Source organism: Clinocottus analis, unplaced genomic scaffold (assembly GCF_023055335.1).
Source record: "Clinocottus analis isolate CAN_PGR_092001 unplaced genomic scaffold, fCliAna1.0.p SCAF_26, whole genome shotgun sequence".
Taxonomy (NCBI): Eukaryota; Metazoa; Chordata; class Actinopteri; order Perciformes; family Cottidae; genus Clinocottus; species Clinocottus analis.
The window spans coordinates 2,300,807-2,325,000 of NW_027175998.1; the positions used below are offsets into that span (position 1 = coordinate 2,300,807).

The 24,194-nt window shown below is 42.3% G+C and overlaps 1 protein-coding gene across 1 annotated transcript in view; it reads left to right on the forward strand.

Moving 5' to 3' along the window:
* The first annotated feature begins 8,562 nt into the window (after positions 1-8,562).
* Positions 8,563-24,194, forward strand: part of LOC137794878 (glycine receptor subunit beta-like) — a 25,378-nt gene continuing 9,746 nt past the window's right edge. The window contains exons 1-3 of the mRNA XM_068591981.1: positions 8,563-8,675; positions 14,223-14,334; positions 24,022-24,128. Of these exons, the coding sequence (XP_068448082.1) occupies positions 8,657-8,675; positions 14,223-14,334; positions 24,022-24,128 (238 nt within the window). The 5' untranslated portion in view covers positions 8,563-8,656. The remainder of the gene's footprint in view (positions 8,676-14,222; positions 14,335-24,021; positions 24,129-24,194) is intronic.

Consider the following 24,194-nt stretch of genomic DNA (forward strand, 5'->3'; position numbering starts at 1 on the left):
ACGATCCTGCTCACCGCAGTCGCCCTACAATACAGAGCCGGACCACAATACGTCCATGTTATAATTACAACTTTATGTATTTTAAAATTGATATCCACATGTAAAATAGAAAATTCCATTCACCCCGCACTTCAACAATATCTGAAGAACGACGGTGTACAATACTTAAAACAGTCAGATAACCAAAAAAAGAAGAAAATATCACTCCATCATGCCAATTATTGTCTGGAGCGTCTACATTTTCAGTGTTTTCACTTTTGGTGAAAACTCGGTCAAGTTCAATTCCATAAGGATTTTCTGAAACACTTGATTGTTCACTTGAGGTCATCGGGGCACGAAGATCTTCCTGCGCCAATTTTAAGTCCGAGCATGCCCCATTCAGACAATCTTTTGGCATAAAATACGTAATCTTTTCTAATTTTTGAACCAAACCACGCAGTTTTTTGACTGAAACTCCTTCCTAACAGGCCAGAGCTTTGTTTTATTCAGATTTTTGTTGCAGATCACGATTCTTTAGGTCCTAATCTTTCTAAAACGGTGTGTTATTGACCGCTCGAGGAGGCATTTTTGGGGACTCCGGCTCATACCATGTTGAATGTTCATAGTTATGATCAAAATATCTTTTAAAAGTGATTTTTTTTTTTTGCAGATGTACACTTTTTTCCCCAAGACTTTGCTGAAAAAATACATACAATAAACACAAGTATTGGAATTGATTTTGGGTTCCTATGACAACTCAACCACAGGGAAAAACACTCAAACACAGAGGAAAAAAGGTCTGGAGACAAAATTGGTTCCACAGTTTTTAACAGGTTGAAAACATAAATCATCATCCATAAAGCGTTTCACATCCAACGGGGACATTTGCAAGGTTTTGCCAAACTTCCTCGCCTTCAATGCAACAACAACATCTGCATTCAGGACTCTACGAATGAGGCAGACGCTCATCGCTGTTGTGATTCGGCCAATTTTGGAGAAAGAAAAAAAATGTGTGAGATTGTGTTCCATTGCAAGGAAAAAAGAAAATGGCACAACTTGAAGGAGAATGTTCATGTGTGTTGCGACACATTAATAAAGCATTTTTATTCACATTTATTGTAATGCGGTTTTGTTAAGTGTCTTGTTTGATTTCCTCTTCCTCAGGAAGCACTCGGGGTCAGAACATGAGTGCTGCAACTCGGCCGAGGTGTTGGGTCAGAGGTCTTATATAAACGCCCCATTGTCTTGATTGCCTCCATCCCTGAGAGCACACCACAAGGCCAAGTACAGCAGAGTGACCAGGAGGAAGAGGAGGAGGAGGAGGAGGAAGAGATGTGCTACTGAGGAGAGCAGGGAGGGTGAGCAGGCTCGCTCCTACACCAGAGAATGTGTATGTGTGAGTGTGTATATATCTATAATGTTTTGAGTAAAATGAAGTTATTATTAAATCCATTACATTTATTATTTAACTATGACTGAATGAACATGAGTTGTTTTTCATACTGATTAAACGATTAACTGGTTAATAGGAAAGTGATTTATTATCTTAAACAAATATGTATTTACAAAATGAACGATGGCAAATTCATTATTGAACTTATTGAACATACAATAAAAAAAATGTAATACGACATATAATAACATAAACAGTATATGAAAGCAGGTCCGTGGGCTGAGGTGCATCCCTTTGAGGTGTCGAAGAAGCGGCTCGGTCCAAAATAATATGGAAGCAAAACAATAAAATGACCATCTCTGGCTCCATTAGCATGAAAAGCTAATTAGCACTTTAATGCCCATTTTATGTCAGCTGGTTGCTAGGCAACGGGTGGGGGCAGGAACAGCTGGTGAAGCAAACAGGAAACCCTCCGTCTACCAGAGAGTCTCTCTTCAGCTTTACTTTGAGAGAAGTGTAACGATGGAGACCAGAAGAGCCGTGAAGCACCGAAGCTGAGACGCTGAACTCTTCTAGGGTCTGTGAAGCCAAATATAAACTACATTTTGAATTTGAAAAATATCACGACACAAATCATAATCATAACAGTCAGGTACGCTGTGCAGGACAGACAATGACTTAAGTATAAATAATTAAATTAATGAATAAATGCAGGAATAAATAAATAAATGTAGAAATAAATAACTAAATACAGGAATAAAAAAATGCTTAAATACACATATAAATAAATACAGGAATAAATAAATGAGTACAGGAATAAAAATGTCAAAATACATATATGAATAAATACAGGAATACATAAATAAATGTAGAAATAAATAACTAAATACAGGAATGAATAAATGCTTAAATACACTTAGAAAAAAATACTGGAATAAATGAATAAATAAATACATGCTTAAATAAATGTATACATATAGCATTTATTTATTCCTGGGTTTTTTCATACATTTATTTAAGCATTTCTTTATTCATGTATTTATTCATGCATTTATTTATTTATACTTAAGTCATTTTCTGTCCTCCATAGAATGCACCCAGCAAAATGTTGGAAAAGAAAGAAAAAAATAAATAATTCGGTTTAGGGTCAAAATTGACGGGGCATTTTATTCATGATGTTAAAAAAGACTTTGTCTATTCGATAAAATCAATTTAAACAAAAAATATAGTTAGAAAGAAATGTTTAGTTACATCAAACAGAATTATAAACCCAATATATTCCTTAAATTGTTTGTTTCACCTCTTGAGCACCCTGAAAATAACCCTCAATACCAATGAAGTTGTCTGTTAACATGAATGAATTAACAATGTAGCTGGAACTGAGCGCTGTGTCTCATCTGCTGTCCTGACTGCCCTCATTTCTTACGCGTGTCGTGCAGGAGACTTCGCGGGTCAGCCTCCGAAGGCCTGGAGCCGGAGCAGTGACCTGAGATGTTGCTGGAGCCGGCATCAGCTGAGGGCCCCGAGGGCGGAGCAGCGGAGACCTGTCGCTGCTTCCCGAGCCGTCTGCCATTTTTATTGCTTAACAATCTGAATAATGCTGCCATAAAATGCCATACGAAATGGTTTTGAATATAAAACATGAAAGAGAAAAACAACCTGGAATGAACCTGTTTGGGAAGGCAGTGAAACGGACTCCGGGGGATGTGGACCCTCTGGCAGAGCCCCGGAACGTCCTGGATCCAGCAGGTCTGTACCCGTTTGACCCCCCCTTCCTCTTACCCCTCCCCATCCTCCCCCATCCGCTCAATGAGGTTGCTAGCTAGTGGCTCCATCTTGCTGATTCACACATCCAGAGGTTGATCAATAAGGGCCGGCGCTCTCTCTTTTGCCTGCCGCCGCATCCTCCTCGAAGATGCATGCGGGGAGGCGGCCCGCAGAGGTCGGGTGGAGGGGGTGAGCGTCGGGTGGGGCAGCCCATGGCCAGCCTCCTCATGAAGTTCCAGATGTGCGGCCGTATGCGGCGGTCTGGCCGCTCTGCCAACCTGGTCTGCAGCGAGAGTCAATGTGAGGCAGCACCAGGGGTGGAACAGATGCTCCATCACACCAGAGGCCATCGCATCCGGTCCCGCCCCCGCCCTCCAGAACCGTCAGCACTCTGGCGAGGATCTGGCCGACCTCCATTGTCGCCGATGGAGTCGTCCAGAGTGCTGTCCCCCTTCCCCGGCCAGCCAGCTTCTTTGTGATCGGTGTTGTGACAATCAGGTTTTTTTTAAATGACACCGTTTTTTTTTGCATTATTTATAGCAGTAAAGGTTGGAGATTTATTACACAGCACACAATAATATTCACTGCATATGTAATGTTGGAATTCGTCAATGTGTACAGGAGAGTATATATATATATATATATATATATATATATATATATATATATATATATATATATATATATATATATATATATACTCTTAGCTTTTGGGTTGACTCAACCCATGCTGTACAGGAAAAAGCAGACAGGTGGGCATGCCCCCCCCCCCCCCCAGTCAGTCCCCCATATGTCCCCCATATGTCCCCCATATGTCCCCCTCCCCCCCCCCCCATCACCGCCCCACCCCGCCTCCATGTCTCCCCCATGTCCTCCTGTTCTCTTTAAGCTGCTCTTACCAGTTGTGCCATACGTCCTCTCCAAACGCAGCTGAATGACACGGATGTCACAAGCATCCCTGAAATTCAAATGTAATGTAATTGAATCCAGAACGGGGACAGTGTGTAATAATAAATGCACGGCGCCGGGTTTAGCAGCAGTCTAATTCGCGGCTGTATTTCATGTATTCCTGAATACCATTGAGACATAAATCATCGGGGTCCTGATAACCAGTGAATGAAGCTTCAGAGAGACAGACTGTTACCCACCAAAGTGTGATTTTGTGAACTGAAAGGAGAACGCGAGTTCATTTTAAGATGCAACACACATACAAAATATGCGAGACATGAATTCAGATGCGGCTGCAGCAGGCTGAGGCCGCACACTGAGGTTTCACTACTTAGCCTGGAGTGAGTCACTCTGGGTAATATTATCTGCAATCTCATATTGCCAATTTGTCTAGGTCAATTGGATTCCATGCATATAAGTGACACTGAAGAGTAATAGATATATATTTATTTCAGCATCTGATAGCGCTCATACCACTGCTGTCGCCTTGGGGCTGCATCGCCTCCTCCAGAAGGCCGAACCCCAGAGCTGGCAAACGCCCTCGGCCTTGCCTTCTCCCCTCTGTCTCCTATGGCCTTGTGGCTCTTATGTGTTGTGCTCATGTCAAGACAACATGGATATCATAACAATATCTAAATCTACACATGCATAAACATAGTGTGCTGAGCAAGTGCATCCTGATGGGTGAAGTAACGCAGTGACTGTTAGTTAAGCAATCTTAATTGATAATGACAGTTATTTATACATTAACTATTAATACGCACAGAGACATAAAAAATAATACAATACCCCCAATATATATATTCAGTTTAGGCGAACAGAGAAGGCCTAGCTGGCCCTGAAGGCTTGCCACTGATTATTCCCATTTGGGAATAAAGTGGGGGAATTATTCTCTCCATTTTCCCCATCATCCTTAGTAATTAAGGGGCTTTGTGCTGCTGTGAAGCTCTGGGGCTTCAGTGTCTTGCTCAAGGACACTTCAACATGAAACTATGGGGATAAAACAGGGATCCAACCGGCTTCTTTGGTAATATATTTTGCCAAATATGAGTTATTTTAAGATAAGATAAGATAATCCTTTATTAGTCCCTCATTGGGGAAATTACAGGATTTCATTAGCACTGCTCATAAGTAATAAGATAACAGAAACAAGCAATATAAATAAACAGTAGGACGGTAATAAACAGATTAACGATTCAAGAAGAAAAAATTAGCAGTAAAAAAGAAGAAGAATAGTAAATTTACAGATAGAATAAAAGTATACAGATGGAATAAAAAACAAATATACAGTGAATCAGATAAATAAGAATATACAGATGGAATAGAAAATTGTATTTACAGATGGAGTAAAAAAATTAAAAATTAAAGTACTAAAATTTACTAAAGTGAATATTGCACAGGTGCATGAATTAAAGTAATCCTTGTGCTCACAAAATGTTCGGCGTGCTCAGAGTGGTTGTGTGGTCTACTGGGGACATAAATAACTTTATTTGCATTGTTTTACCAAAGTGATTGCACATGTTATTAGTTTTTGTCAGATGGAGCAATCTGGTTTACTTGAAAGGGATTTTCAATTTCTTTAATCTATTAATTAAAAAGCACAGATGGAGGAGTCTCAAAAAGTTGGACCATTTTGTTCCCATGTTGTTGAGGCGATGGGGCCCGAACATTTTGCTTCCTCCAAAGTGGGGCGCGACAGAAAAAGTTTGAGAACCACTGGCGTAGGCAAAACCGATATGTCGCACAACGTAAGGTAACAACAAATTGATAAAAGGATGTGTGACGAATAAAAATATAACATTTATGACTACTGAAGAAGAAAATATCAACCTAATGTTACATACGTTGACGGGTTGTCAAACAGCAGCGTGACCTGTGTGTACTCACGTGACCTTGGTGTCGTAGGAGAGCAGCTAGGCCGTGATTGGCCGTGTCCAATGTCATACTGCGACGTGATTGGCCTGAAGCTAATCTCGATGTTGGACAATGAATATCGTGATCGGGAGCTGACGTTCGAGTCCTAACAGACGCTCTTGACCCAAGTAGTGCTAATTGTACCCCAATAAATAGATTTAAAATAGATTTTCAGCGCAAAAACGGACAGTTACAAGTTAGGGTTCAATGATCAATGCTGCGTACGTAAGAAAAATCAATGGTGACCCCAACAGTAGAACATGGATGCTCTGATGGTGTGGATGATGCTTGTACACAGAGATACCTTTACAGCGACATCACGTTTTACAAATGAAATGGCTGCTCTGGGGACAAATATCATCACACATGCTTGTACACTCCAATCCATTGTTTCAGGAGTATGCACACACATTCACATCCACCATTTTAAACTCGGTGAAAATAGCACGTGGGTAATAGTGCTTTTGGGAACGGTGGGAAAGATGCCGGTGAGATGTTGTGGAGGAGATCACGGTGCAGTGTTTGTGAAACACAAAAGCGCCCATGAGAAGTAAAAAAAAAAAAAAAGTAAAAGTACTAAACAAAGAATACCAGAAGCTTGAGCAAAATGGACAGGAAGTGAAGGTCATGAAGGTCGTTCATGAAACATGGCTTACACATCTTGATTTTATTGAGCCGGATACAACTGAAGGGTGCGGTTGTGTCGAATTCATCAAAGATAATATAGCATGGAGGAATAAATCCTTCAGGCGGACATTAATGCACAGTGGTTGAGGTGTACACAACCCAAGACTTGTTCTTAATAATTCATGTTTACGATCCGTGTCCAACTTTACCTGCAGCAATGTTTAAGGAACTTCTGAGAGATTTCAGTGCATTCTAGTTTACCTGGAAGTGAATATTGTGCGTATAACCAAGGTTGGAGGAACAATATTGAATATATACAGGAATAAGATGTCATGTATTGACTTGACATTGATTTCTCCAAATATTTGATGTGTAGAAGTATGCACTGAGAACATAGGTAGTGATTATTTTTTCCATTAAATGTACAATAAACATTGATACATGAGTTCAAGGAAATACTCCTATATCCAGATGGTGTTTTCAAAATGCCCCATGGGACACATTTATGGGATGCTGCAGGGAGTTAGCCAGCAACATTAAAATGGATGGGAGTGTGGATGAATGTACTAATGATGTTACACGTTTAATAAGTGGAGCTGCATCTAAAAGTATTCCTAAAACTGTGACAACTGGGAATAATATAATTGTTCCATGGTGGACTGATGAGTACAGCTTGCTGTTAAAGAAACAGTGCGCTTAGAAAGCTCGGAAATAGCTTGAGTGTGTACAATTTAATAGAATATTAAAAGAAATGGAGTCCTTACACGCAGGCCTAATGGAAAAAAAAGCTAAAAAGAATGGAGACAGTTTTGTTTTTCTATTGGGAGAGATGGAGGTTATGTCTGGTTCAAATGCAAAGAGTCTGCAGCTCTCGTTTCACTCTTAACTCACTGTGAGCATCCACACCATCCGCTCCGGATACAATAACTCCATTTTTTTTCCTGCCTTTTTTTGGTTTCCCCGGACGTTTAGAGTTCTCCGCCTCATCCCTCAACAGTTTAAACCATAGCATCCCCGTTTATTGTAGATTTTGGGAGGAACGGCTACCTCCACCACATTCGCACAAGTTGTAAAAAAAACAAAAAAACTCAGCTCTGCTCAATCTGGGTGTCCGTTGTGCTCGGGAACTATGGACTCCCAAAAGAAGCTACCTAGCAGAAGGTCAGGAGTGGGACCAGTACTTCCTGCCTATCCATGAATACCTGCCTCACCCACTCCTACTGTTCTGCTCCCGTATCCAGCGCCCCTCCCTCCTTCCCAGCTTATCTCTTCCTCTCTCCTCCTCCTCTCCTCTGAGTAGAGTCCTGAGGGGGTTCGTCACGCCCGGGCGCGACGGCGGATTCCTCTATCGAAGCTTCCCCACAAAACAGATGAGCGACACAAAGTTTAAGCCTCGCATCTCAATCCCGTTTTCCTAAATCTTTAAAAAAGAAAAGCTTTGGTCTCACATAGCCAACAATCAGTCAACCTAATGCTAAGTTATGCACTCCCGCCACAGAGAAGTCTGCTCAGTGATGATACCTAATGATCTGTTGTATTATGGATATCGTGAAGGCTATTAACTTGAGTGCAGGTTTTTGCTGTGAAGGCGTTGACATCATTTAGTGGCGGAGGATGTACTTACTGCAGTTTTGATCCATTTTTCTTCATCTCTTTTTCTAAAATGATCTCTCCCTCTGTAATCTCTCTGATAGGGCGCAAACATACAACAATCTATTGTTTTAGTTGTTGACGTAGCACCTCAACGTAAAAAAAAAAAAAGCAGCCTATTAATGAAGACGTTTCAGTAATTCTGTTAAGAAGAGAGAAGAGTCAATAATAGTACTGTGCTACTTCCCCCTAGGCAGGCATAGAGGAAGTTGGAATAGGATGATAAATCAGTGCACATAAAGGAACACACACACAGGACAGCAGAGCCGAGAGAGGGAGAGAGAGAGGGGGGGAGAGAGCGGGAGAGAGAGAGGACAAACAGTCGGGCTCCAGCATCTCAGTGACTAACCACGGACTCCCTGTACTGCAGCAGAAATAATGATTTGGCACTCCAGAGGTAAGAATCAAAGAAATATGCAATGTCACTTTCTGTCTCTTACTGTTCTATGCAGTCGCGCGGCGGCGTGTGTGTGTGTGTGAGTGTGTGTGCAGGAAAGCGAGAGAGCAGTAGATCTTGTTGCCTCAGACTGAAGGACAATTCCTGGGGTTTTGCTGTCCCGTCCTTGTGTGCGTGTGAGTGTAAGAGCCCAATCTGTACCTGTGTGTGTGGAGTACAGTGCATTGAGATGACTTGTCACAGGTTCCCTGCTCCGAGAAAGAGTCTGAATGTCTGTGAGCATTGTCTCTGTGACACTATAACTGCTTTAGCAAGCTGTGTCATCACATCTTGACAGTGAATTCTAATGCCGCAGTCCAGCCCCCCCTTCCTCCTCCAACCCACACACTCTCTCGTCCCCCTCTCGGTCCCTCTCTCTATCCCGCTAGCTTCCCCTTCAGTATTATTCTGCGAGCCGGGCTATTGGCTGTAAAGACAGTGGGCGCCTTAACGAGATGAAACGTTGCGTTTTGTCTCAGACCTTCGCACGGGCGAAGGAAGTAACAAACGGCGCGAGGGGTCCCGGGTTCATGTCGCCAACGAGCCCCTGATTTATGTGAAGCCGCCATGGAGAGGGTCGATGCGCAACATAAAAGTTATGAAGACCATTCCTTCATTGGGAGGGAACCAAAAGTCTGAATGACGAATTGCAGCGTCGGAGTGTTGTGTTATTATTTCAACTCAAACAAGTAACGCAAAGAATAAAAGGGAAACAACACCGTCAAGGTTGAACCAAGGCCAAAACAACAACGACAGTAACCTATCCGCTGGCTAACCCTAAATGACAGGTGCGGGGGCCGAGGACAGTGCGACGCCGCTGTCACACTGCTGACCGCGGACGGGTGGAAACACAAACCTTTTAAAAAGTCAGAATGTGATGGAGCAGTCAGCTGAACCCACGAGTCCAGCCGGTCAGAAAAAAAAAGGACAGGGCACTCAATCAAAACACAATCACATTTCAAAATCCCGCTGGGGTCGTAACAGACGGGGGTTGGGTGACATTTTATGGAAATCAGCTTTATTGGCCAAGAATGTGCGCACAACCGAAAAAAAATGGTCCTTTTTTTGATTTTTCATCATTTTTTCTGCGTCTTTCCCTAAGCACACACAGGACGATGTGTAAAGATGTCTAAGGAGATGCGTAAAGATCACCTGTAAATATATATATATATATATGTTTAGTGTTTATGATGCATTCAAGTGACACATGTTATGTACAAATTAGAAGGAAAAACTCAGTGAATTCAGCGGCGGGGAATATTTCATTGTCAGAGGGTTATTGACAGCGTGAGTAACGACCTGCGGGAAGAGGCGGTTCCACAGTGTCCTGTAGCAGCAACCAGAGGTGCGACGCTGGCTGTGTTCGGGCTGGAAAAGGGTCTGCGCTGATGATGCGTCCTGCCATTTTCACTCTCTGCAGGTGTATTAGTCCTGAATGGAACGTGCTCCTCTGCGGTCCTGACGGTCCGCTGTCGTCTGTTCCTGCCCTGTTTGGCTGAACCAGTGGCATGTAGTCCGTACATTGTTGTGGTGTACACGTTGTGGTGTACATGGTGTGGTGTACATGGTGTGGTGTACATGGTGTGCGTACATGTTGTCGGTGTACGATGGCGTTAGCAGCTGCCGAGGCAGGATGATAATTCTCTGCTGGGTTTTTCTCCTGGTGGTGTCTGCTGGGATCTGGCAGGTCTCATTATTAGCAAGTATGAAAACTAAATCAATAATATCAATGAAATGATCAATATCATTAGGAGTATTAACATGCTGTATATTAACAATAACGGGGTATAACCCTGGGACCGATAACCAAACTAGAGTCTCAAGATTGGTTTTCACTACAAAATGTCAAAAATCAAAGTGCTACTCCACGTTCAGAGTGAACAGTGAAGGTTTAAAGTCAAGCACATGCGGCTATTATCACAACGCTTATGCACATAATAATCACAGAAAACTGCTGCTGAAAATATAACAGCCTTTATTTTACTTAACAATACGGATTAAATCAACAAAACATCTATTTTACAACTACAAGCGTATTACTTAAAAGCAACAAACAATCACGTGGTGTGAGTGTGTGTGTGCGTGTGTGTGTGTGTGCGTGTGTGTGTGTGTGTGTGTGTGTGGAAGAAGGGGGGGGGCGAGACAAAGGAGGGAGAAGGAGCAAGATGGCGGACAATGGCGGAGGAGAGAGGAAAAAGAGGTGGGGGGCGCGCGCAGGCGGACGTATTCACATAAAGTAATCACTTAGTGAAATACTCCACAGAGGCCGCAATTAATTTAAAGGGGAATAAAACACAATAAATGGTAAATGGACTCCTTGCATGGATCTTTCCTCGTCTTCCGACCACTCAAAGCGCTTCAACAGCTCCACGTCATCATTCACACCCATTCACGCTGATGACAGGAGCTGCCATGCTCACCGCAGGCTCAGCATGCCGGAGCAATTTGGGGGTTAAGTGTCTCGCTCAAGGACATCGGCGTGGACGAGCAGAGCCGTGGGTCAAACCGGCGATCCTCTGATTGACGACGCTGCTCGACTGCGCAGGGTCGTCCTTCAGAGGCCGCGCTTGCGCTCCATACGTGTATGAAATAAGCGTAACAGCGTGTGTGTACGTGTTCAGTTTGGTAAAACTCGGCGGTCCGTAAAATGCAGTTGACTTAATGCAAAACAAAACAAGGTCACAAACACACTATGGCCGATCTCTGCCCGGACAAAAGCCTCTTACTTGAGATCGTTTTGTGGTTATTGGTGTGCTCTTCAAACTTGGAGGCGGAGTTTCTCCGATCCCAGGCTTGGTGACTGTGCTCGCGCTCTGTCTGCGTTAAGAATCTGGTCATTCTGTGATCTTCCATCTGCACGTTAAAGTGCCGTAGCACGGGGGCAAGTTAACCATTGTCTCTATTGTTTATTGTTCGACCGGCATTGCTTTCACCTCCTTTCAGCAACCTGAGTCCCATGGGCGGCACAGAGCCATGGCGAGCAGTGATTTATAGCCGTGGTGACGTCATGGCCGTGTCACAGGGACTTTTCTCATCCAATCAGGCACCGGTTGTTTGGTCTGAACCGAATCTCACACATCGGTGAGAGGTTGACGCCTGATGGGGGTTGGTGCAGTTCAAGCAGCCTTTTGGGCTCCCAAAAAGGCCTCTTCCTTTGTTTCAGCCACATGGGAGATGGTGGATCTCAGAAAGTTGTAGGCTTCCACAGCAGACACATTGTTGGTCGGAGAGGGGATGGGGCGGTGTGGGGGAGCTGCTCCTGAAGTCCACTCCCATCCCTACAGTCTTGAGAGTGTTCAGCTCCATAGGCCCACAGCGGCAGGTGCAGTAGGGCCAGCGCCCCACAAAGTGGAAGCAGGTGAGCAGCATCGGGTTTAAAGACAAAGTTACACACACTACGAAGCAAAATGTTACTGCAGCCGATAACTTCTTCTGTAACACAACGCCGTCTGGTGGGGGCCGCGCTCCCACAGGACCCTAATGATCTCGTGTCTAGAGAGCGTAACAAGTCCCAGCCAGCATGTCCATGTGGGGCCCATAAGGTTTACATTTGGGCTGCAGATAAGGGTCCCAAGTGGGTTTGTCCACAGTTTCCATGGTGGCCTCACCTTTGTTTTCCCATATGGGTTTCAAGTTGGATTATTCTCCATATAATAAATAGTAGGGTGATGGGGTTTTGGAAATGTCAAAGATTAGCAACAACATTGATTTCATTGCATTAGTATTTTTCCTGTAGTGTCAAATACTCCCTCTGGACACCTTCGTGGCCAAAAATGCCTCACTGACTTCCATGAAAACCACATTTTTTAATCTCAATGTCGTTGCAGTATAAAACCATGCATTCTGGGATGGCAGCATTTCTAATGCATTTAAATCCATTTTGTTGCTCATTGTTGACATTTACAAGATTCTACATCACCACCAAAACCCCATCACTTATGTGGAGAATAATCCAATAATCTAACATTGTGTAACTCATCTTGACTCGTCTTCATTGTTCCTATCTTAATTTGATGAATTAACATCACCACACGACGTGGTTAAGCACCTTCGAGTAAACGACCAATGAGGAAACTCTGGCCGAGCAATGGCGTTACCTCGCGAGCCGCCGACTCAGAGACAGACTTTGTGTTTATAGGCTATGGAAGCCAAAAACAACAAATCAGATTAATACTGTAACATGACAACACATAACAGTCATATTTCTGACAACATTCGTACAATGAAAAACAAACACTTGCCACCGGCTGCATAGCAACATGAGGCCTGCATCGACGAGGAGCTGGACAGCTTCACTGTTGTGGCTGCCAGCTCCCTCTACAACACAGACTCCTTCCTCTCCTGCCAGCCAACTGCAAATACAAAATAACCAAAGTACATATCAGTCATGAAATATGAACCTGACACATCCAGCAACTGAAACAGTTGGATTTTAAAATGTTTTTTTTTTGTCAATTGTACATGTTATGAGGGATTAATAACAGAATGCATTGAACATATTTGTCATTTTATTACTGCTGTAAATTAAAAAAGCATTGTAAGACAATCACAGGATACAAATATACTGTAGGATTCCTGGCAACGGCTATGTCATGAATAATTACAACCCCTGTTGCTGGTTAGAAAACAATGAATAGTGAGATTCTTATGTGACGTGCACATATAAATCACAGCATTTACATTGTATTACAATGATTTGACTTCTGCTCAATTGGGTGGAGAAGATTCAGATGCGTAGGAGCAACACAAACGCCGCCCCGTGAAATCCTTACACTCGGGAGCTTTCCTGCCTCGCAACCTCCCCCTCCCCGCCGTGTACGGCGACCCATTTTGTGGGAGAAGTTGCTCCGGTCTGAACGTGATGTTGTTGGGTACGCAACACAAATGAACTGCAGGCGACAATGAAATCCCGCAGCGCCGGGTAAACTTTCTGTAAGCTGCAACGAGTTAGATAAAGAGTCAATAAACCCTGTAGGGGGGTTTTGAAAAAAAGAATATGAAAAAAAAAATCAATATGGCCGACTTCTGGTTGGGCCGCACTATTGAATGATAATGCAGAATATGTCAAGTTATAAAATAATGTCAGCAATGAAGGTACCAAATTTCGTCAATATTTAAGCAAATATATCACAATTAAGGCCTATCACACATTAGGGGGCGCTATGGACCCTCGCTAAAGAAGCTTAAGCCAAATCACTGTGTTTCTCATAATGTTCAGGATATGTTCGCTTTGGATTATCCCTTTAACAATGTGATTGTTCCCAATAATAATAATCCCCACAAAAAAAAACAAAGGTCCTTTGTGCTTTCAGTGCCAGGGACTTTTAGCGTCTGCACTTCTGTGCTCAGGCCCTGATGATCGCTACGAGAAGGAAAGATTCCTCTCTCTTTCAGTGGCGGGCCCGGGATCCTAAAACTTGTCAAAGTTGCCAAAGTTGACGTTGTTATTAAGGTTATTGTTGAATTGTATGTAGCATGTGTTAAAGGCAGCGTTTTACTCTGTTTTAGGTACCATGGCTTCTGGATTGAGGCCGATAATCTTGCTTCTGTTGCTGCTGTGTTGTTGGAAACCGACCGTCGGCAAAAAATCCAAGGGAAAGAAAGAAGTCATCTGTCCATCGTAAGTGAATATACCGTATTGTCCAAATTCATCCTTTCTCAATATGCATTAGTTTCAACATTTGTTATCTTTCTGCGACCCCACAGAGTCACGTTATCCAGATATTATTTTTAAAAGATGTGCAAGTACATTACATATGCTGTATGACATTCTTTGTGCACAACAATGACAATTCTACCAAGACTAAAAGAAAATGCTTTGAACAATTTTCATAGATTTGCTTTTCGTCTTGATATTTTCTGCTGCGTGATAATATGCATTATGTTTATACTTTTGCCCTAGATAAGTTTGTATTGTATCCGTTCTTTCGATAACACTCTACACTGACAGTAAAGGTTTTTTGGTGACTTATAATAATTAGATATGGTTGAAAATGGATTGTGAATACCAATATGTATACTAAATAGATAGTTCTTGTGTTGGGATTTAATCCAAAGAATTATGTCGTGCAAAAAAAGTGCAATAAAAAGTGTGTTTATGGTCTCCTCAGTTGGTTTAATTCTGTCTGAAGAAGAGCTGAGACCAATCACACGATTGTGTTTCATCATAACAATGTATGCAGCATGTCTGTAATTACACAATGAGTCATATGTGTCTTGGCTCGATAGATACATGTTTCAACAGCTCCATAAAAAATATCCAGCAAGTGTGGTGATGTCGAGACAAACTGTCATTAATTCATGGCCTGTCCCATGCACATTATTGAAACCGATGGCAAACCCCTATGAAGCAGATTCAGAAAAGTTTTGCACATGTGATAAAACATTATCATGAAACCTGCCAGTTTTATGATGATTAGAGACACGAGTTCTAATATATTGTTTAATTTGTTTAGTGTAGTGCCCTCTGGTGGTCAGAGTATGTTCTGCACGTCTTTTTGGCGATTGGGACAAAAGTTGCTGACTTTGTACTGTTTATCTGCAGAGCCACGCCCCCTTGAAGTTACTATCTTGAAAAGAAAATTCACAATATTTGCATACCTTTTAACAAGGTTATTCCAATAATAACGACAAATAGGAACTTTGCTAGCAATCAGACCAAAGGGTTCAGAGGAGATGTCATAAATCTTTATTTACAAAAATTCTAAATGTCTGAAAATGTAGTTGGTCCGACTTTAGTAAGTGGCAGCTTTGGGCACTTTGAAGGTTGTTGCTGGATGCAGGTTGATACGGCCGTGCACTTCTGTGACCATCACACTACATGCATGAGTTTAGAGCATCGCCCCAAGCAACTTTTATTTATGTCTAGTGTTATTTGTGCTTTCTAAATGTCATACATCTAAGTGAAGCGTACCACGAGGGCTGAGACTTTGTAATGGACGCTATGTAAGGCCATGGCTATCATCACATGTGAAATTAGTGAAAGATCATGTGGACTCAAGTTAAAACTGTGAAGGTGAAGGTGAAAGATTTGTAACACGGCTTGATAAATGTCACCTGATAAGCAAAATGCACTTTTTGCTTCATTAAAAACACAAATGTGTCCCCAGCGTGTCTACTGACCCCCGAAGGGTCTCGAGCTAAGATACTTGTTCTGTTGTTGGCTGCATGAACCAGCAGAAAGGTCTTCATGTGACTTCCTTTCATCATCTGAGGGAGTGAACCCCAAGTGGATTAAGTTTATTTTTAGTTTTCTTTAGGGATTTTTATTGAAATACAATAGAAAAATCTCAACAGGGGTCAGTGACATCTTCCTGAAGCTCTGGATGGATCTGTACTGGCGGTCTGCGACCCCATTTCAAACGTGGAAGCTGTAAGTTTTGCCATTTGTATGTTATTTTACTTACTGATTATTTAAAAGACTCTTAACGTTAGCATGCTGCACTGCTAATGCGGCTAGCTTCGATTGTCGGCCCACAGGCTGAAGTAATGAAGCAGCAGGTAATACAGAGAGAGACCGTGTGGACATTAAGGCTCATTCGTATGAATCCAGTTAAATCACGACAGTAATCAGTTGGATGTGGCTAACTGTTTTAGCCTTTTTGTGAAACTGTGCACTGCAATGCAGTTCAACTGGCTTTGTTCGCTGCCCTGTTGAGTGTGCAGATTTACTTGGCTGACTGTCCTGAAGGCACAGATGTGAAAACACACTACTCAAACTGTATTGGATTTAGAGAAGCGGTTATTCCTTCGCTTGTTGGCACAACGTTAGCTTTGATTGGTCAGCACCAGTCACTAACTGAGGCAAGTGATGCGGGGGAAGCTCGGCTCCTCTGAATGAGACACGAGCTCAAATAACCTCACTGATATCATGTCGTTAGACTTTTGCTTTGCTTGAATTTGTCAGCAAGACAAATTCAAGACAACCTTAAATAGGCTGATGTTTCTCGGCTATAAAAACGAGTAACGTAGCGAGTGAGAGGAATTATGAGCTAAGTGTGTCGACCACTTCTCGGTGCTTCCCTACCACACAGAGCAAATTAAAAGACTTTGCAACGTTTCAGTGTCTGTGTCAGGCTAAGCAATACGTACAAGTGTGAAACACTGGCTGTAGCAAGCAGCAGGACAGACAGTGTGTGTGTTAAGTTACTAGGATGGAGACACACTGTGATATTACAGAGTAACATACACACTGAAACGCTGACAGCAGACCTCGCTCTCACTATGTGCACTGAGTTCAGAAGCTGGCGGTTTACATAACATTCGTTGCACTCCTTGTGAAATGCTCTGTGTAATTCATTTCTTCATCGATACTTGATCAAATGTATTTATCCTTTTTACACTGTAGCTGCTTCCGTGATGCCATTATGTTACAGTATAATGTAACTCAAACTGCCATGTTTTACAGGTGATCAGAGTGACCTGCAGCTCCGATGAGGTGCTCCTGAACGCAGCACTCTCTAAATAATGCTGTATTTGAGAAGGCGACAGTGCACATTAATAAATACATTTGTGTAACAAACATGGGTAACACCTACAGGAGGAGCTTTGTGTTGATGACGGGTCCTAAATGGGCTTTATAGTAACACAGCTTGGTCCTATCTAGTGGTTGCACCATATTTGTCTGCATTTTTCAGTACAAAATCCATTGCTAAGGGCCTGCAGCACAAGAAAAACAACAAACTAGACTTCAGTATATATTGTTTACTTTAATATCTGCTTCAAAATGCAGATTTACAGTAGAGTTTACTATTAGTTGATATGGGGAAAAACTCAGCCGAGACCAAGTTTAATGCCTCCACTCCTACAATTCCAGACATTTTTAGATCCTGAATGTAAATATTTGTAAGATTGAATCTGCTAAACGGGTGTTTAAAAGTGACCGAGCATGTAAAATGTGTTACTTGAATGAAATAAGACCGATGGTGTAGTTCTCCGGCTTTACTTTGAAACAAAACATATTCAATAGCTCCAAAACATTACGTCTCCTGAATTCACAAGCTGCCATTGTATCTCTTTCTGTATAGATGAAGCAAATAAAAGCCTTTGTGTTCAGACTGTTTGATGAGAATGAGCCGTAGCAGTAAATCAGCGGTCCATAAAACCAAAACAGTGAGCTGATGCTTTGTCGAGAAGGCCTTCGGTGTGTTAATGGATGAACGGACAAGTAGTGTTCAAGTGCTTCGAGTGGTCAGAAGACTAGAAAAGCCCTCTTCAAGTACAAGTCCATTCACCATTCCCAATCAAACATATCGATTAAAAAGGCTTTAAAGGACAGAAATTAAACTGATTGATGTTCTCATTTTACTTATACATGAAAGGCTCATTGGAAATCGGTTGTGCTGTTAATGACTTTTTGACTCCAGTTATTGACTAGGGGGGTAGGGGGGGATCAGTGGTCAACCTTCAATCAGAGGATCAGTGGTTTGATCCCCGGCTACACTCGTCCATGTCCGTGTGTCCTTGAGCGAGACACTAACCCCAAATTGCTTTTGCCGGGCTGTTCCTGTGGCGTCTGCTTGGGTGTGATTGATGACTTAGAGTCCTGGTTTGTTGGTCATCAGCGTGTGAATGAGTGAACGATGACTTGTGGTGTTGAAGGGCTTCGAGTGCCCGGAAGACTAGAAAAAGTGTGATACAAATACAGTCAATTTACCATTTAAACAAAGTATTCCCCAAAAAAAGAATCAATACATAATCCTGTGCAGCTCCTCACTCTCGCCCAACTGCTTTTTGAAAGTGCTTTGAGTGGTCGAAAGACTAGAACAGCACGACACCAGCACAGGCCTTTTAACTCCTTTTGCGACGACTCCTAGAGGGTCAGTGAATCGCTCTCGGGTCGGCCCCTCTCCCCACCCTCCCACTTTGTCTTACGAGATCCTACCAGGAGCTTTCGCTCTGACCACACAGCTCCCAGGGTCACACAAACTCCCCCATACTGTGAAGATTCATTGGAGGGGTCAGGCCTGCGGTGACATGTCAAAAAGGTCAGTTTTAGCTTCCCCTCATTGGCTACAGAACCATGTCAGAGCAGACTTTAGATTGTAAGTGGACACGCCCCTTCCTGCCGGCTTTAATTAAACCTTCTGCTCCAATCAGGATGCTCCTCTTTTAGAATAAACGCCGTTTCAGTTCCAGATTGCACCTTTTTTTCTCTGTGACAGAGTATGAGTCACACTAGTTTGAAAATGATATGGGCAGAAACATACATTTTAAAATAGTTTTAATGGGGAAAAAACGATTGAGCATATGAGTGTGCATAAGAGAGCTATAGACATACAATAATCTGCAGTGCTGCAAAACACAGCTGTGTTTTTTCAGAAACTATAAAAGATATGAATAAATGATGCTGTGGGATACGTTAGAGCTCACTGTGACACGAGAGTAAGTCAACTGACGCAGGTGATGGCACCTGTGAGGGGCCTTGAGCAGTAGATGGCTGTTTGTTTGTGTGTGTGTGTGTGTGTGTGTTTAGTTTTGTTGTCCGCATTTTCAATGTTGAACTTGTATTTGTACTAGAATTGTTGTACTTGGTATACGTACTTGTTAAAGAATCTGAATCCGAAACCGGTTAATGATTTTAAAATGTCCGTTTGTTCAGAAGTAATTCATAAAATAAAAGTTGCATTATGAAACACAGAACCTGACTCTGATCTGTTTATTAAGTGTATTGACAATTTTAATTGACTATAAAGCAAGAGCGTAGTTTGCTTTGACATTTGAGTTCATAGAACCAGCCGATCTCATTTTTCTCTCATAAAGTTATTGCACAACTTAATTTCGCTTTTCGCGTGTGTCTGTGTGTCTGTGTGTAGACTCAATCAATAGCTTGTAATTTACCACGGAAGTAATAATAATAATAATCATGATTAGCACTCATTCATAATGAATGAGAAATTAGTTTTTAGTTGGGAAGGAGCTGATTGGCTGGCCTGAAATCATATTCCCATGATGCCAAAGGGTAGCAGACAAAGGTAGCAAACATCCGTCATTTATTGAAAGTTAAGCCATTTAAAAAGTGACAGTATTGTTATATTACTAGTATTAATAAGCGTTTTGATACAGACCGGAGTTGTGAGCAGCTTACACATGAGCTGTCATACTGGAAATGTTAATTAAAGAATTAAAGAGAACTAAGCTAATTAAAGAAAGGCTTAGTTCAGTGCATGTGTCTATGTTTATTATACGGTGGCATAATTACCGCAGGAACTCAATATGTAACGCTGTTTCATACAGAGGATTTGTATTCATATATTTATTTTATTCAATGAAGAATACTTAAACGTGTGAACAGTAAATAAACTTGAAAACTGATTCTTGATCAAACCGTTTGTCAGCGTTTTGCCTTTTGAAAGCTTCCGTCATGTTTTATCGGTTCAGCTTTAACCTAATGAGATGCAACACATTGATGTCATCAATGTCCTGGTTTACATATATTGAGTTTGCTCTCTCATTGGATTAGATGAGTTTCAAAGCCGCGGTGAATGTGTCTCGGCTGTCTGGAGCTCCTCTATGAGTGTCAATCATACAGATTACAGGGTTCGACCAGAGAGATTATAGAACACATTTACTTGATTGTGGTCTGAAAGGGAGGATTGTCCGCTGACTGTAAATGCATTAAAAGAGGCGGGATCCATGTCAGTGAATAGTACGCTGCCATGGAGCTGAGGAGGATGTGCATCCCCCTAAACCATGAGTCACTAAGAGGCGGATCACGGATCGCGGTCCGGATCCGGACCCAGACGCCGTTGTATCTGGACCCTAGACCTAAAACCGAATGATAGTTGAGAATTATTCAAAGTTGACGTAGTGCTAATATTTTGACCAGCTTTTACAGCCTTTACAGGACTTGTTTAACGGACCAATCACATGCATGTAAATCTCCAAATATGATCAAATATGCAAATTCGGGTCAGCGTTGCGGCTTGAGTGAGAGAAGTTCCTCCAGGTTGTAGACGGGGGATTGCATATTATTGTGTAACTTGATATCTAACATGTTTCTTTTTTGGGGTGGATTCATACCATGTTCTTTTCTTGATTTGTACCTTGTGACCTGATATAAAAGGGTCCCCATCCTAAGAGTTAAAGGGCTACATATGTGTGATGTAATACACCAAATAAATGGCAGAAGGTGGCTGCTGGTGATGGATACAATTAAATATGTTCAAAATATATCAAGGTTTTCTTTCCAAAAAGGTGTCTCATTAGTATGTGGGATGTTGACAAGGGCTTGAACCATACATTTTTAAAATGTGTTGTGCCAGCTACAATAGGATAGGATCTGTTAACTTTTCTTTTTTTTTTCAATTTTTTTTTTCTTCCCTTTCCTCTTTCTCTTTTTGCACTCTTCTTTTGAAAAAAAAAGCATGTTTATTTATTTATTTATTTATTTTTCTAATACGTCTAATGCATTGAGTTTAACAAAAAAAGCATCTAAAAATGTTTAATGTTTATTAATTTCCCAATTAGTCGAGCATGGAGTAACTCATATGAAGTAAATCTACTATCATTATGTAATGTTACTTCTTGACTTGTATAACACGTATTTAGTTGTAGTAACAAAAAACACATTTACATCTGAATATGCATTCTTGTCACTGACGGTTCTTCCTGATGAGCAGATGGCAGGTTGCTCTGGATGGAGCGGCCACGGCTCCTCTTTGGAAACTCAGCATTTTGCATCCTGTGGGATGTCATTAGTAGTTTGCTTGGATTGTATTTTTCCATTTCTCATCCCGGGAAACAGTTTTCAGCGGCTCCTCCGGTATCTTTGAGCCTAGTTGTCTCCGACGTGGAGGTTCTATCTTTCTCCGGCTCTCTCTCCCCGCTGAGAGAGAGCGGCAGGGGTCATTACAGCATACTGGCCCATCTCATAATATATTTTCTCTTCTCTGTAAGTCTCTTTCTCTTTAAGGTGGCCAGCACAGTCCTCATGTAGTCTCCGGGTCTGTGACACAAGACCAGAATAAGAACCGGCAGAGCAGCGATGGAGAGCTTTCTGAGGTCTATTTCCTCTCAGCATGTGGAGATGTTCTCTGAGTCTGCAGACAGACTCAGGGCGTGCAGGAACCACTCTCATCTCAATGACACCTCTAGATTCTTTCATTGTTTTAATTGCATCTTCTTTTGCCGAATCAATAGTGGTTAACTTGTATAATCCATTAGCGCCGTTACCTCACCGCGAGAGGAGAAAGGGTTCGATCCCCGGGCTGGCCGGCCCTCCTGAGTGGAGTCTGCGTGGTCTCCCTGCGTTAGCGTGAGCTGCCGCCGCCGGGTTCGCCAGCTTTCTCAAAGACATGCAGCTTTGGATAATTGATGCTGAGCGTGATTGGGTCATGTTGTGTCATCCCCGTGCGTCCTGTCCGGGGCGAACCCTGCCGTCGGCCAATGTCAGCCGGGATCCGCTCCAGCTCCCCCCCCCTACTCCCTCCCGTGACCCTGAATATGATACAGATAATGGATGGATGGATTTGAAAGCTCGCTCACAACGATTAGCTTCGCTAATTTTGTCCTGTAGCACCGTTTCATTTCATTTCGAATCGCTTCTGCCACTCCGTGGACGTGGGCCTCGCTGGCGTGGATGCAAGTTGGGTTGTGTTGACCACAAGATGAAAGGAATAGTCTGCGTGGTCCAGAGTCTTCTCGTGAGCTGGTCCGAGTGGCACTCGTGATGTTTCTGGCTGTGGGAAAAAAACAAAACAAGAAACAACATTATAAAGTAAACCGGTACTGTCCCACATTGCATTTCATTGCTGGCCGACACACCCAGCTGGTATCACATCATATCTGCACACACACAGATATTGGTTTTGGTTACTTTATTGGTACCCGAGGGTGCAATAAAGTAGAAAAAACAAGGGAACCATCTTGACATTCATTACCACAAACACAGACAACCAGACAAACATGATAAATGTATTCAAAGCTGCACATCAGTGCTGTAAAAATTATAATCTTTTCACCTGCATGATGGCTGCTGGAACAACGCTGGTTTTCTGATGCAGAGTTCTGCTCTTTAAAAACAGGTTTCCAAACCACGACACCAGAGAAAAAGATACAATTGATTCAATAAAAGCCCAACAAACAAAACTCTTTAAAAAAAAAACATAAAGCTGATATAACTTCAGCAATACCGATCAATAATCAATTAACAGTCTTGACCACTACATCCGCAATAAACGGGCATGAAGACCAACAGGCAAGCCTGTGTGTAGGTGTGGGGGTTGAGAGGGGAAGACCTTCAAAGCAAAGAGCCTTTATCGCTCAGGAGCTCGGCACGCAATCTCTGGGTCTTTGGCCCGAGTCCTGGTCCTCCAAGCACACAACACAATCAATGTTGAGACAACACGATCAATGTAAAAGTGATCAACACTGAAACACGGAGCGAGTCCAGTGAGTGAGGTGGTCTCAACACAGCAATAAACAGGACTCAGCAGTCCGTCTGATTCACAACACACAGAAACGCTTAGAGTACGATAAAGCTGACAGGAAACACAACTATCATTCAGGAAACTCTCCTGAGTTTCTGTGCATCTCGTCCAATGAAGAGCCAGGATCTGGATTCAAACTAAATACAAACTGTTGGCTTTGTCCAATTGTTTTGGCCTCATGTGTTTTCATTTTCCATTTTTAATCCGTAATGTTGTAAATGTATTTTATCGGGCTAAATGCCCTCTTTGATTACCTTGTTTACCTGCGTGTTTAACCTTACATTGCAATGCATTGTGGGTAATTCCCCTTGGCAAAGTCAGCATCTGATGTTGACTTACAGAAAGGGTTCATAAAGGGCTCAAAATGTCCGCCACAGAGCCGTCATGCACTCCACAATTTGAGTCCGTAATGGTGGAGATTGGGATTGGGCCTAACTCTCTGTTTTTGAGAGATTTCTGCTGCGAGAATCTCACCAAACGTCCGAATGTAGTTTGTGGGTCTCAGCACATATGGAAACCTTTTGAAGACTTTACGGATGTTAACGTTATCAACGCTCTCCAGTCACTGGACAAATATTGCTTTTACTCTTCGACGTCATACTGACAAATGATGTAGTTTATTTAAAAAGATAGTCTTGATGTTGGTTTTCTTGGAAGCCATTGTTGTATTCATGTAAATATTTGATTCAGGCTTCGTTCTGTTTGCCACATTTAGCTATTTTTCCTTTTTAGAGTGTTTTCGAGCCGAGCAACACAGAGGACAGTTCGTGCTTTGCTGTCATTAGGCACATTATAATGCACTTCACCCTGTTTTACTCTAAAAAGCTTCCTAAGTGTTTCAAATGTGTGCGTTAATCATATTTATTCCAATTTAACAGCGAGTTGACTGCAGAAGACTTGGCCCAGGTCCCTCCGAACTCCACCTCCAACATCTTGAACCGTCTGATGGTCAGTTACGACCCCAGAATAAGACCCAACTTTCAAGGTAATGTTTGGGGAAAGATGGTGGCCACACAGGACCAAATGTTTCTGTGTGCTTTTTTTATATTTC